This window comes from Platalea leucorodia (genome assembly GCF_965183815.1).
Source record: "Platalea leucorodia genome assembly, chromosome: 20".
Taxonomy (NCBI): domain Eukaryota; kingdom Metazoa; phylum Chordata; class Aves; order Pelecaniformes; family Threskiornithidae; genus Platalea; species Platalea leucorodia.
Genome location: NC_138842.1, coordinates 3,326,074 through 3,341,262, shown reverse-complemented (window position 1 = coordinate 3,341,262; position 15,189 = coordinate 3,326,074). Strand labels below are relative to the sequence as shown.

Below are 15,189 nucleotides of genomic sequence, written 5' to 3'. Positions count from 1 at the left end.
AAAAGTAGGAGGAGCAGGTGCTCACCTAGCTCCCACTGAATTGCAAGGCAAGAAAAGCACCAAGCCTTCAGAGACTTGGAAAATACTTGCTCAAGTTTTCACCTAGGTCACTCTTCCTTTGAACTCATCACGAGCTTTGTACTGGACTATAAGAGAAGAACAGGGATGTAAGATAATAAAGATTATCCTGGAATAAAGCCCTACACCTATAATTTACTGAATTTGGAGGAATTAAGTGTTAAGAACTCAAATATACCTTCATATATCAGTGCTCTGCCTATCTGTAGGTCCAAACCATCTTGAGATTTGGAAGTGGCTCTGAACCTGGAGCTGCCCTGCTCCTCTTTCTTACCTTTGAAAATTTGATTTTCTTGACAGCTTTCTATCGTGCTTCTTATTAGAGATGTGTAAGAAATATAAGTCTGAAAAACACATTGGTTTTGCTGAACAGAGGATGTGAAGCTGGGAAAATAATGATCCCATCATGGAGAAGGAAAAAAAAAAAAAAGGGAAAAAGAAAAAACCCAAATCAGACTCAAAAATCCAAAGTAATGAATGTTTGGACCATGGCCGGGGCTCTGCATGTGTCTGATAAAACAGACGCAGGTGTCAGAGCCATTTATGGTTGCAGGCGCAGAGCCGGTCAAAATCTCCCATCTCTGGGAAAAAAAAAACCTGTGATATTTCACCAGCTGCTCATGTTGGAAGGTGGTTTTATTCCTTATTTACTCTGTCCTCATTGACATGCAGAGCTGGACTCGCACGTCTCCTGTTTGACCCTTGGTGTCCTTTCCTATTCAGCACTCTCCCCAAAAGTGCCCCCACCTTCAGACCAGGCTCGGCTCTCCAGACCTTGTCTCCATCTCGCTGACACTGGCTTTTCCAGGGGAGAATCCAGCTGCAAAGTCAAGTTTGCCTTCAGCCTTTCCGTACCCACCCATCTGCTCTTCTGCCTCCTCACTTTGCATCTAACCTAACGACTGCTTCCCAGCATGACTGCTGGTGGCGAGAGCCAACACCACTCACCGCCAGCTGAAGAATCCTTATTTAAAGCAAGATTTTTAATATACTAATGATTAAGACGCATTTGGCATTTCAACAGACGCTGCAGCATCCAGACAGCTAAGCCCAAGTCTCAGACTTGGCTCCTTCACAGCCTTGCACCTCTGAAAACTAAAGCTAAGGAGAGCAGAAGGTATTTCCCATTTGCTTTGCAAAGGTGCTGCATGCAACAACGAGCAAACTCTTTCTGTCAGGCGAGGGCTTTCTGCATTGCTATTCCACGCACAACCCGTTAACAGTTTGCGTATTGTAGCAAGACTAAAACGCTGTCTTCCAACCTGATCCACAGTCCATTACAGTTAGGATAACGACTTGTGGTGACATTAATGAGCACTGGATCAGCCCCTTTGTCAGCATAAATCTCTCTCTTGCATTGGTGGGATTGCATTTTCCCATTTGCTTGTTTGTTTGGCTCTGTATTCTCATTACAATTTCTATTAGCCCGTTCTCCCACTGACGTGGTTGTAGATTAGTTCCTTCCCGATTTTCCCCTTTCCTCCTAAAGGAAAATAAGGGTGTCTGAGCTCAAACTGGCAGGTTTGGGTGGGTCTGGGAGGAGGAAAGAACAACTCTGCTAGACCAAGAGGAGGATTTTTCCAACAGCAGAAGTTGGAGCAACTCCCGTGAAGCCACCAGAAGAGACACTAATTTAGGCAAGCTGAAGAAGACCCGCATCCCCAACCCACCTCTTGTTTACGCACGGAGCTGCCAGTTCACGACATGCAACGCCAAGCAGCGCTGCCCTCGTTGCCACAAAGGATTCTGCCAAGGCGGAGCAGCGCAGTGCAGGGACGGCACATCAGGATGGCCAAGAGCTAGAGAGGAGGCCAGTTGCCATCCCTTGGACTGTCACCCACAAGCACTTAGGTCCGAGGCTTAGGTTAGCTCATGGTCAGGATGAGAGCAGCTTCTCAGCAGAGTTTGGGGCTATGGGTAGTCCCATAGTCGGGGATGGCACTGCTTTCGCTGGCCCCAATCCCCAGTTTTGCTTCAGCTCCTACCTAACGATCATCCACCCACCAAGCAGCTCTGCAGTACCACAACCATACACCATATACCCCTGGAATGACGCTTCCCTGGCACCTCCAACGGAAAAATGCTCACAGTAGCCTCTTCAAACTCCAAGCAAGGGCAGGACACCAGTCGACATCTGTGGTGCCCTCCAGCAGGACACTCGTAGCATTTTCCTTCCAGAGGGATGCATCCTGCCACAAAAGGACTGCAATGCAAGCAGATGACTCATGGAGCCAGAGAAAGGAAGCGTTGCGATTGCCGCACATGAATATATACATTTATAGGACCTAGGAGGGCACCTTAATGTCACATCAGGAGTCGATAGCAGGGCTAAGAACTGAACCTCTGTTTCTTAACCCCGGCTTAGCGATTAGAAATGCCACCCCAGCAACCCTCCACTGGCCAGCTCTGTCACATGCCAGCCTCTCTGACCTCCCTTCCTCCTCACCTTTCTTCCTCCTCATCAGCCCTTCCCATCCCAGAGGAGCAGGGTACAAGTCTGTTTGACTTAAATCTTTCCAGAGCTCATAGATCAGAGATGCTTAACCCTACAATGGAGACGACAGCTCCAGAAAGCATGCTTATCCCCTACGAGACCCCAGCCCAGACAGCTCCAGTGAACTACAGGCAGCAGCCCTACCAGGAGAGCTATAAAGGGAAACCCTCCTCTGGCACAGCAATCAGGAGCTTGTCTCATCTCAGATGGAAATTGCACTCAGGAAAAAAAAAAAAACCAACATGCATATGACAATTTTTTTCCCCACTTTAAGCTGATTCCATCTCCGAGATGGGAGAGAGGTGGCGAAGATTTGCTGACATGTCACTTTAGCAATAAACTCCTCTTTCAAAAACATGCCATCGCAAGCAAAGCAATCGACTCACGAGCTACAAACAGCCGCGAGCATCGTACGTGGGCACCGCTCGGGGCTTCTGCAGCCCCTCTGATGGAGGATCTCCAGGAACACGGAAAGGAAACCCTGGCCAGAAAGGAGGACCCAGCAATGATGGGAGGAGGAGAAGGCAGGGGTGAAGTGGCGCCGTGCTCCGATGGGAGCAGAAACTCAAGTCCTAACCCTCACATTTGAACTGATTTCCTGAGCAAGGGCACAGGGGCAGGAAAACATGCTCTCCCCTTCCTTCACCTTACTACAAGAGGGGTCGCCACAGCCCTGAATTTATGCCCTAACCCTCAGGAACAAAAAGGAGAGAGGTCTGAAGGAGAAGGTGAGCGTGCTGGAGTCAGGAGGATAAACTTTGGTTGTTAATGCATGAGTTGGCAGCTTAGTTCCATCCTCACCCCGTGCCCACAGGGCTGCTGGGGCTGGTCGCACCCGAGCCCGTGTGCTCAGAAGTCCTTTGCTGCTCAGTAACCAGCAACGTAATTCCACCTTGGACTCCAGGCTATGTCCCCCTGGTCTGGGCTTGGGAAGCGGGCAGGGAAGCAACCAGGAGCTTCGGTCTCTGCCAGGAGAGGCTCTGAAATAAATAATTGTAGCAGGACAAAAAATACCAGGTACTGAGCTTGGAGACCATCAGAATGGGATGAGTATTTCACGGGAGCAGCGTGCCATAGGCGAGCCCTGGGGAGGGAGACGCGTGCTGATCCGGTGATAAGGAGCTCGGTGGTTGTGCAAGGATGGGGGGAGGTGGCCAAGCAGGGCAGGCGATGGGAGTGCTGTGATGAGCAGCGCGTGACTCAGGGTGCCCGTGGGGTTGCCAGCATGTGGGAAAGGGCTGGACAAGCAACACCCCTCGCTGGGGTTATTGCAGCTCCCACCACCAGCGATGGGCGCGGTGGGAGTGGGGAGCCTCCAGCAAAACGGACACAGAGCTGTGCAGCTACCAAACGAGCTTTAGCAATCAGAGCTGGACCCTTGCATGAACAACCTCTGCCCTGCCTTGCTTTCCTTACTTGCACCAGGAGCCTAGCCCCGTGCCAAGCGCCTGGCAGCGCCCTGTGAGCCCCGCATCGCTCAGCCCCGAGGCTACGGGAATGGCAAGCACCGCTTTCTTGGGGACAGAGAGCCCGGAGCGGGTTCCCCTGCGCCCTGGCAGGCTTTCTGCACTCATCGACTGCAAACCACAAAGGCAGCTGCCCAAAACCTCAGCGAAGAATCGCCATCGCTCAAGCCCCGGCAGGAGCAGCCCTGCCTCGGCACGGGGGGAGACGCACAGGACCCAAGCGAAAGCAGCGTGCTGGAACACACCACGCTGTCACCCATCAGAGACCAGCCCTATTTTTCGTATTACACAAGAACACCACAAAAAGGGAAATTCCTGTGGATAAAGGGGGAAAGATGGGGCAGCAAAAAGTCACAGAAAACAGACCCGTTTCTGAGAAAGATTCTTTTCTGCTTAGCAAACAAGTACTTTCTGTTTGCATTCGTCAAACAAACATGCTTGATTTTGTTTTGTTTCACAGCCAAGATATAATTTCTCCAAAATTATTTCAAGAGCACAACAGGGGCAAAATAAATTTGCAACACAGGCTTAGATACACCATGGCAGAGCTTAGTGGCAAAGTGCATGGCCCTTTTCAAAACCTGACTGGAAACCATGGGAAATATCAGGGTTAAAAAAAAAAAAAAAGCTTTGACTCATGTTAAACTCATATTTGAATTTTAGCATTTGAATCAAAAGGGGAACAAATAAAGGCATTGCATCACCCTGCCAAAAAAAACCAGAGATGTATGGAGGAGAAGTGGCCCTCGTCCTACAGCCAGATCTGCACGCCATCTGCCTGGGGCACTGGCAAATTCGGGGGGATACCACGCAAGTGCCTGTGCATGCTGATGGGATCGTCAGAGCCTCGCCGTGGAAAGCGCTGACTGATGCCAATTAAAGTGAAATCATAATCAAGCCATTTGTTTTGGTGCTGAGAGAACTGCTCCAAAGGTCTCAGCAACGCCTGGACGCGGTTCAAGCGCTGGATGAAAGTTCAGTGCGGGTCTTCTCCAGCGTGAAGCACTCGCTGCTGCTGGTGAGGGCAGATGCTATCTGGGCATGGTGGGAGGGGATGCAGACCGGCCTCATCCTCACGACGTGGCCTTGCAAGAGGCAGCAAGAAGGACAGCCCTGACCCATCTTGTCACACACGCGAGTCCTAGGTGTAACCCCAAGAGCAGGAGCAGCCCCAGCTCAGGGACCAATGCACGCACCAATAAAAAGGTTGAGCAGCTGGACCCAACACCCACAAACCCTTTTCCTATTCCTGCAGGTTTTGCTGCATCCAGGAGTGAATCCTGCGCCCCTCCTATCCCAGATGGTAGCTCTGTCTCAAGGTCTAACCCTAGATTTAAATTTAATAGAGTGATCTAAAGTGCTGGTACCAAAGCAAGACACATGACTGTACCCTCCAGCAGACATCACGAGACAAGGAAATATCCAAACATCTCTCGTGACTCTGGTCCTAAACTGGCTCCTAACAGTAGATTTACGGTAGCCAGGTTTGCACGGAGCAAAGCCTGGGCCCTTTACAACGGGGGAGTCTCCTCACGGCCACCAGTCCAGCTTCTTTCGCTGGTGCCGAATTAGCTCTGCTCGGAGGGGTGGCAGCGACGGAGCTGAAAAGAGCCTCCTTGGCAGGGCACCGCTGCTTGACAGCAGCTTGGGGTCCTCGGCACCCCGGATAAAATAACCTATTTCCAACAGCCAAGCCCTCTCCCTTGGAGGGGACAGGACTTTCCGAGCGCTTCAGAGAAGCAGCAACTTCTGCTGCTAAGTTCTCAGCTTGCTCTCCCTTCTGTCGGCTGTGAAAAACCAAGAAGGGACCTCTAGCAACATCTCTTTCCTCCCAAATCCTTGGCTGCGACTCACCGTCCTCCCACCTCACATGGAAAAGAGTGGGAAAAGAGGAAATACTATTTTTTTTTTCCCCTTTCCCGTGCACCCTTCCCTGACTGCCACCCCGGCAGGGCTGCTGCCTGCGTGCTGGGCAGGAGGTGGCCGGGAGCCGCAGCGGGGTCTGCCGAAGCCTTTCTGAGCGGCATCGCTATTCTGAACAAGTTAACTCCTCCACAACAGATCGATGGTTACGCCGGGAGCCGGGCTGGGGCTGGGAGGGGAGTGGGCAGGAAGATTCACGCTTCCTTGATTTCTTTCTCTGCGATTTTCACGTGCTCTTCTCCTCTCTGCTCCTGGCACAGCGCAGCACGGCTGCAGGGACCGGGACCTGCCGGGGGATGCAGCAACGTACCACTGCTGCCCGACTAACCGCTCCCACCTCCAACCAGAAGGAAAATGCCCCAAAATGCCAGTGCAAAACACAGTCCTCCACCCCTCCGGCTACCGAGCCAGTCATTAATTTCCAAGAGCAATATTCGCTCTAGGGGCAGGACAGCAGGAATATCATCAGCACAGCGGGAATATCATCAGCACAGTTTGCCACCCCAAAGCTCACGTGCCTGCCTCCTGGGGCGCGCTTGTACGGACCAGCCACCTGCATCAGGACACAGACATCCCCTGCCACCAGACAGGCTCCCCAGCTGAACTGGGATGTGCATACTGAACTGGGATGCAGCTCTGGGGAGATGAGAAGCCGCTGCCCTCCCTCCCCAGGGGCAGGATTTGTCCCCCTCCCCTTCAGGCCTCAGGGACAGGAGGAAAGCCTCCCTCCTGCTGACTCACCCCAGCTTTCCTTTGTTCTCCACCAACACCGGGGCAGAGCACCAGCACGGTCTGTGCCACAAACCCTTTGCAGGCCCCTGCTACAGCATGAGCAATTCTCCTCCTTCCAGTAAGTTTGCACAGCACCCCTGCCCGTACCACCCTGCTGCTGCCACCCTCCTGTGGATTTTGCTGCCCAGACCTCCAGTAAGCCAAACCCCTCCCTCTTTGATACCCCCGCGGCAAGATCTGTAGGATTTTTGGTGCTTGGGAGAGCCCAGTGATTCAGGAGAGGAAAGGAACTACTTTTTTTTTTTTTTTTTTTAAGCTCAGCTCAGCAGGGCAAATTCCTAAGCGAGACACCCTGTCCTCCACCCATTTTCGAGCCTCTTCGCCCAGTCGTGCCATGACGCAAGACAAATCCGGAGGGACGGCCACAACACAGCTCCCTCCCTTCCTCCCAGGAACACGCAAGGGCTTTGGGGGGAGAGCAGCTCGGATGCAAACAGCTGAGTTGCAAGGAAATACATAGGGAGGGGATTCACGTTTCCAGGGACCAGATCGAGCCCGTGGTTTAAGTCCTCCTAGCGCTTGAAAAGAGACCTGGCTGAAATTCCTCCTTAGGTTTTTTTGCCCTGCCTTGGCCCCGCTCCACTCGCTGGCGTAAAGCAGGAGTGCGGCTCTCACCGCACACGCCCAGCCGGTCCCGCAGATGTTAGTGTCACCTATGCAACGCGCCGGCGGAGGAAAGTCACTCCCGAGCGCGCCGGAGTTGCAAGCGCCGCTTCCCAGCGCTGCAATTAAAACCTGGCTTTTTATTTTTAATGTCCCTATCAAACATCCTTGCCGGGATCTCTTCTGGGATGACTGCGCCCATCTGCTGCGAGGACAGGGACGGGTATCTGGGCATAAGACGTCCCAGAAGTTACGGCGATCGAAATTACGGTTTTCTTGGCAGCCCCTGCACCCCTCCGGTTGCTGCTGCAGGCGACAGGACCCCGGCGCAACGCCCAGCCCCACGTTTTCCCCCCACCCCAAAGAGTTAATGCTGGCAGGTAGCAGCAACCCCCTGCCTCCTGAGCAAGGGGATTTTTAAGGAGGGCAGCATCCACCCATCACCCGGAGCCAGCCCCATCCTGCACCCCCCTCATCCCAGCAGCTCTGGGCATGGGGAAAAGGCACAAAACCCCACTGGGGGTCGACAGCTCCCCCTTCCCCGGGCTGGGTTGTTTTGACAGGCACGAAGGGACCCCCCGCACTGCACCCCAGGAGCAGAGCACTGTTTACCCTCACCAAACGCCGCCAAAGTGCCCGAGCCACGGCTACCGACAGCCGGAGCCAAGCCCGTGCCTCGCACCGGTGTAGGGCAGGGGGCCAAGAGGGAATCGCACTCCCCTTTCTTCATCCCCCAGTAACTTTCCCAGAGACAACTCGGGGGGCTGAGCCAAAGCCCGGTCCCCTGGCACCCAAATCGCCCTCTCGGCTTGCTGCCTGGCGCCCGTCCTGCACCGCCAATCGACATGATGCATCCCCGGTGGGGAAACTGAGTCACGTCCCCGAAGGCACCGGCCGCCCTCCCCGTGCAGCGGGACCCCCCCACGCCCCCCAAGGCAGAAATCCAGCTGCTCCTACCTGAGCGTGGCACTCTCCCCTTGCCGCACAGTCACGTTGTCCATAGCTTTGGGGAAGGTGGCATCTCCGCTGCGCACGGGCACTCCTGCGGGCACAAGGAAGAGCAGCCTGAGACAGAGGACGACTAGGCACCTCCAGGGCAGGGCTAAGCACCCACCGACCCCCATCCTGGGCAGCAGGGACTTTTCCAACAGGCAAAAAACACACCCGACAAGGCCACCAGGAGCGAAAAGGGGGGGGGAAGAGGAGAGAAGGGGTGCGTGTGTGGGGATGGAGGGGAGCAAAACCACCGGGGCGAGCGATGCGGAGCTCCACGGAGATCAGGAGAGCCCCCGGCAAGGCAGCCTGCGAGCACTGAGCCTGCCGAGCGGCATCCGGAGGGAGTCCCCAGTATCCTTGGGTGAGGGAGGAGGACGGGAGGGCCGGGGGGGAGGAGGAAGAGGAGGAGGAGAAGTGGCAAAGGTGCTGGACGTTGGGCGAGCCGGCTCTTCCCGGGAAGCAGTCCGAGGCTCACTTGGGCGAGGAGGTGCCGGGGGAGCCGCCCGGCTGCGCCCCGCTCCCGCCCCGCACACTTGTCCCGAGTTGGCAGCTCCCCTCCGCAGCGCGGAGCGAGGGCAGTCCAAAAAACCAGTCAAAACCAAAAAAACCAGCCCCGGAGCAAGCTAGCAAACGGGTCCAGATGCAAAAAGGCACAGCGGGCAAAGGCCTCCGAGGTGCCCAGCAGCTCCTCCTCTCCTCCAGCTTCGCTGTCGCGTCCCAAAGGCGGGCTGGTCCAGGCGGGATGCAGGGTGGGGGGGATGTCAGGATGCCGGGATGCAGAACGCGGGGATGTCAGGATGCCGGAGCCCCCCAGCTGCCCTCAGCGGTGGGAGAAGGGGCCGCGGGGGAGCGGGCGAGGCGGCGGCAGCATCCCAGCCCCGCCGGCGCGGCTGGCCGGCAGCATCCCTGGGCGGCGCGGAGGCTGACTTCCCGGGGTTGTCATGGCAGCGGCTCCATCCCTGACCGGTACTTTGGCTCCCGCACACCCGCACGACACCGAGCAACCCGCACACCCGCGGGCGGGGAGCGGCGGAGCGGCGGCGCGCACTTGCACGCCAGCCTTTAACCCCCGCCGCTCCACGCTCCTGCGGGGACGGGATGTCAGGACCCCCCCCTTTTCCCCTCACTTCCCCAGCGCGCTTACCTGCGCCCAGCAGCCAGCACCGGACTATCTATAACATTTTGCCCTCCTCTACCTCTGCACTATCCCCTCCCCAAGCGGCAAAGCCACTATGCAGGAGGGGAAACTGAGGCACGGGACAATACCCCCCCGCAAAGTCAGGCAGGTGGTGACGAGGAGAGGCAGGAGCATGCTCTCCTGGTCCTCTGCACCTCACAGACACGCAGCATGAGCTTAAGTGGCAAATTCCTCCCCAGCCGCGAGCACGGTCCCCACGTACTTTTTATCAGCTCATAATTTAACAAATATCGCATTTGCTTATGCCTAGTAATTCCTCCTTCCCTCCGCTAGCGGCTAAACACATTAATATTTCCAGGCACAGTTTTATGCTGGTAAAAGGTGCCGGGGAGCCATCCTCGGAGCACAAAGTCCTGGAGCCACTGAGCAAATGCAGAGCGAGCAGCCGAGCCACGGCTTTCGGGGCGCTGCGCCCCTGGAAGACCCCCCCAGAGCTGCAGCAGCCCAGCGTTAGGGGAAACCAGGCCTCCTCCACCCGCTGTCCCCAATGACTTCTCCACGACACGGGACCTTATCCAAAAGTCCTCCCTCCCTCCCTCCGTTCCCCACCGCATGCTCTGCAGCTATTACACGGCACCAATTTTTTTTTTTTTTTTTCTTTCTCTGAAATCGCTGCCAACCTGAGCGGGATTCAAACTGGTGACCTAGATGTGAAAGGATCCATAGCCCGTTACTAATCCCCAGAGTCTCCGAATCCCCTGTAAACTACTGCTTAATTCACTAACTGTGCTATTTAATCTCTAAAACATTATGAGCTGTGCCGGGCAGAGGAAACACTCAATCAAATAAAGCTTTATTATTATTGTGCGTGCCGATAGGTCATATGAGAAGGGGATTGCTTTGCAAGTCACTCTGCTCCTTCCTCTTCTGAAGGCTCTGCTCCTTGAATTTAGCGCTGGCGTGACGTGCTGCCTCAAGTCCTACTTTTCCCCGGAGGAGACAGCAGCTTTTGCCAGCTCTTGGCAGGAGGAGTTTAATCTCCGCAGCTCACTCTGCTCCTGGCCGGTCAGGCGTAAACGCCTGCCTTTAGCAGACCCCCTTCGGGCCCACAAATTACACGGGAGGGGTCTCTGAAGCCTAACTGCAAAAAGCAAGAGCAGCAGCGGTAGGGTGAAACTCCTTGTACAGGGTTGGGGCATTGCACTGAGGTGCACAAGTCAGTGAAGACAACAAAAAAAACCACAAAACACGCTGCTTTTGCTGATTGCTGCGGCATCCAAGCACCCCTGGCAGGATGGGGACCCCGCCGTGCTGCCTATTCGCTGCTGGGGAACACCCTCGGGTGCAGGACCTACAAGCCATTGCCATGCTCATCATGCAAGAGCTCGCTCTCTTTGCGAGGCTGCTCCCTTGGATGGACAGAGACCATCTCCTGAGTCAGCAAAACCAAAGGGATTCCAATAACCACAGCCAGTTAACCTTTTAACACAGCCCAGATTGCCAGGAGCATCTTAAATCACGAGAGAAAGCACCTGCCTACGCTGAAAGCATGCGAGGTTGGGGCAGAACGTGACCTGCTGAGCAGCTTCAGCCCTTGCGAGGGCTGAATTTGGCCCACTGTTAAGAGATCAGCGGCAGTGTCTGAAAATCCCAAGGAATTTAAATCCAATATCGCCGTCTCCCGCATGCTAAAGCCCAGCAGAATTCCCAGTCTATCTCCCCGTCCCTGGCTCTCCCTCTCTTGCATACATACAACGTACATATAAATCAGCCTGTCACAGCTCGTCTCTTTCCTGACAGCTGTAATTGCTTCAGACTATAAAAATATCTATAGACAATAAACACAACGCATGAAAACAGCAAAGAGAAAATGAAATCAAGATTCCTTTAAATAATTCAGTTGCTCCAGCAGCAGAGGAGCCAGCAACTGAGTCCAGCTGTGAAGGTTCGGCAGCAAGAGAAAGAGAGCTTTGTAGCTTCCTCTGGGGATGAGAGAGTCTTTTTTCCTTCGTTGGTTTTTGACCACAGCAGAAGAAGAGTCTGCCGTACAACGGGCTAAGCCGCTTGCAAAGCAGCACCTATCCGAGCACGAAACGCAGCCTCTTGCTTCGGCTTCTTCCCTTTCTTCCTACTTGGATAAAAGTCTTTTTTTTTTCCCTTGTGAGCAACAGGCAGGAGACAAACAGACCGAGCAAAGCCCAGGCATACTCTAGGTGTATATTTATCTCCGTATCTATCTCCTCAACCTCCTTCTTTCCAGCAAGGCTAAAGGCCCCCCTCTCCTGGCAGAGACCACAAACAGGGTAGCACAAGCAGCGCGGGTAGGGAAGCGAGGGCTGGCATCGCTCGGGACTGCGGTGGGAAGAGGAGCAGCCGCAGGGATGGAGGTAGAGGAAGGATTTCCCCTGGGGAGATGGCAACTGGCAGGGAGGATGCCGAAACCACGGACGGGGAAGGGGTTAGAAGGAGCAAGAGCCCGTGGGTTTGCTTTGCAGAGCAGCGTCTCTATGGGAGCGATCAGAGATGATAGCTGGGGAGAGGGAGTCTTGCAGGCAGAGCAGAGGGCAGCGCCTGCAAGCCCGGCAGTTTGTCAGCCAGGCAAAACCGTTTTCAGCAGATATTTACTCAATTTTCTAGAAAGAGATTGGACAGGGTGAAAGGCGGCAGTGCCAGTTCACCACGACTCTTGTAAACATCTTTCTGTCCTTGGCTCACGTGGGCCTTCCTGCCGGCCAGCTGGGATTTTCGTTTTAAGATCAAGCAAATCAGTCCCCAGAAACGCCCCCCGGGAAGAACCGCAGCGTTTGGCCCGGGCCAGCGTTTGCCACAGCCGGCTGCAAGAGACCCTTCCAGCAAACGCTGCCCCAGTCTCGGGCTTTTTGAACAAAACCGAGCCTAAGCATCTAATCTACAGATTCAAGTGGTCCCGAAGGCTGATAATCAAATGCAAAATTGCAGCTAAGGTCCCTCTAGCAAGTAAAACAACATGACTGACGCTTTTTTTTTTGGCTTTCTCAGAACTATATAGCACAATTCTAGCAGCTATTTTGCTTGAGGCTGCTTGCAGGGATGGCTGATAGATCCTCCCATACAACCCGTGCCGATATACCTGCCTGCAAACCCCTATACATACAATACTACACCTCCCCACACTGAAAGATTTCACTCCTGAAAAAAAAAAAAAAAATTACTTTCAATAAGTAGGTCATAGCAAGGCAATTTGTACAGCCAGATTTTTCTTTTAATTCCTTTTTTCCTTTTCAGGAAGCTGATAGATGGCAATCTATAACCCCAAAGTGGAAATTTATTTTTAATCTGAAATTGCCAAATATGATCAGAAACATAATTTATGCTCGAGCCATTCTCGCTCCTTCAAAATGAAAACATGATTTCATAACCCCATTCGTGCTATCGCATACCACATTATTCTCCAATAAGCCCAGAGTTGCAAAAAAGTGCTTAATTTTCTTGGCATGAGTCAGGTGAATGACACACGAGTCCAGGGGAGCTTTTTGTGAATAACTACTGAGCCCTCAATGTCTACAGCCATTCACTGCAGACACAAAGGACGCGGGCTCCGCTCACCACGCTGACTCATTTATCCCCTCGTTAATGGTGGCCCCAATTAAGAAACAATGATTGAGAGCCTTACTTGGCTGGAGCCATTTTGAGCCCTTCTCGCCCCAAAGGCATTCCTGCACTGAGCTGGAAAAATTGCCCGACTGGGGACGTTTCTAGGCCAGTTTTCTGAATGCAAGAAGCATCCTCATGGGACTCAGCCCTCAATCCCTTGCATTGAAGGCAGGCAGTGACTACCAGCACCCTCTTCGTGGTGTTTAAAAACAACGCAGGAGACCCCATTAATCCCCACTAAAGATGCCGTTAATATTTAACTATCATTTATATAAACTTACAGTAACCATCCTATTAAACTCGAATGAAGAGTGCTTTTGGGAGCCTTCCCCTAAAGCCACGCCGGGATCCGCTGCCTGCTCTGCCTGCACTTTGCACCAGGCGCCTCGCCGTAAAAAAGAACATTTTGTTTGCCCTTTAAAAAACTGCTGGGCTTGGGTTTGTCACTCGGTTCTCAGAGGCTGGGGATTTTCAAGCAGGAGTTAACTCCTTCCAGGGCCCCCCGGCAGAGCTGCACTGCCTCGTGCTCGCTGCAGCCAAGGGGCTGGAGGACCAGCCACCCCGGGAAAGGCTGCAAAAGCCTGCCCCGAGCCCACGGTTCAAAGCCAAAGCCAGCAAAGGATTCACCTCCCTGCAACACCTCAAAAGGTAACCCAGAAGGTACCACCGGAGGAAGAGGAAGGTGGCCTGGGCAGGAGGAAGGCCTCGTCACTAGCTGCCAAAATACCCCTGCCATCCCTCATACACGCAGAGATACACGACAGCATCCTGGAGGGTGCTCCGATGTCCCTTACAGAGGGGCCAGGCAGCGCTGCGGCTTGGACACGAGCTCGGGATGCACAGCAGTCCCCAAGGCCTGGCTTTCCCTTTGGGATTACTCCTTTCTCCCACGGCTCTCAGCGCTTGAGCCTTTTACAACAGCCCAGCCAACACAACACACGTATTTATGAAGCTACACCTCCGTGTGTGCAGCCTTAGTATTAAACATCTATACCCGGAGTTAGAAAAAAACTATCAAGGAAATACTGATCCACGCTGGCACAGTAAAAGTTATGAACGGAGATTGATCCTTGGTACAAATCAATATTGATTTTATATAAATCTGTTTCTCGTTGCATTGTTGTGAGGTTATGTTGCTATATTAACACCCCAAAAGGCATCCCACACACTCGCTCTGCATCCACAGCAGAGTTTGATTGGAATGAATCAAGTGCCAGACACAGCTGACGACATGGGATAAAACCATGCCATTAGCCAACTAACAGCATTTTATAAGCGTATAACATTAACCCAGTGCTCCACAACTCAATCCACTCTGCGTTTTAACAGGAGTAAGTGCCCACGGGAAGAGTGAAAAAGCTGAATAGGCTGAAAAGCAAAGCCAGCCACACCTCGGGTCCCACTGCGGACATTTGGGAGCTCCAGCACGGCCATCTTAAACGTGAAGACACGAGCTTCTCCCCCCTGGACTTCTGCCCACGGTTTGGGGGCATTTGTGAGCTCTGTGTTGGAAAACCCTTTGGAGGAGCAGCTCCAAGAGCTGCTGTGCCCTCTCCTGGGCAGCAAGGACGGCCCCAAACAGGACAGACCATCTAGGTATCGACACGTGCATCCTAAACCCTGGGGGAAGCAAGAAGGTAAATCTCCCTGGCTTACACTGGCCCCATCCACCTCCCCTTCACCTCATTTTCCCCAGCCAAGCCCTTTCCTACCAGAAAGCTGCTCGGTCCACGCAAACCAGGCAGAGCAGGCACCAGAAGAGGAGTAGGTATCTTGATTAAGACCACAGTGTTCAATAAAAAGGAGATCTTAAGAGCAGAGCCCCTGAAATCCCTCTTTTGAAACCACCGAGCATGCTCAGCAGCTCTCAGCAAAACCCCAGCCCACTGCCAGGTGTTCAGCATCTTTGAAAACGAGACTCTCCTGGAGCCACTAATTTGCCTTTTGCCCGCAGCTGGCTTTGGACCTGGATTTTGCACCTTCAAAAGCAGGGTGGTAAGATGCAAGCTTTGCTTTCCAACTCCCGACCAGCTACAGCCAAAAAGCAGCTTCCTTCAGATGTACCT

The 15,189-nt window shown here is 53.6% G+C and overlaps 1 protein-coding gene across 2 annotated transcripts in view; it reads right to left on the bottom strand.

The window, feature by feature from the left end:
- Positions 1-15,189, bottom strand: part of LOC309599247 (protein CEPU-1) — a gene marked incomplete at both ends in the record, with an annotated part of 350,195 nt that overhangs the window by 134,683 nt on the left and 200,323 nt on the right. The window contains one exon of one of the 2 annotated variants that reach the window (XM_082330520.1): positions 8,314-8,398. In XM_082330520.1, the coding sequence (XP_082186646.1) occupies positions 8,314-8,398 (85 nt within the window). Of the gene's footprint in view, positions 1-8,313; positions 8,481-15,189 lie in introns of those variants that run through there. The other variant, XM_082330519.1, reaches the window with a different exon arrangement.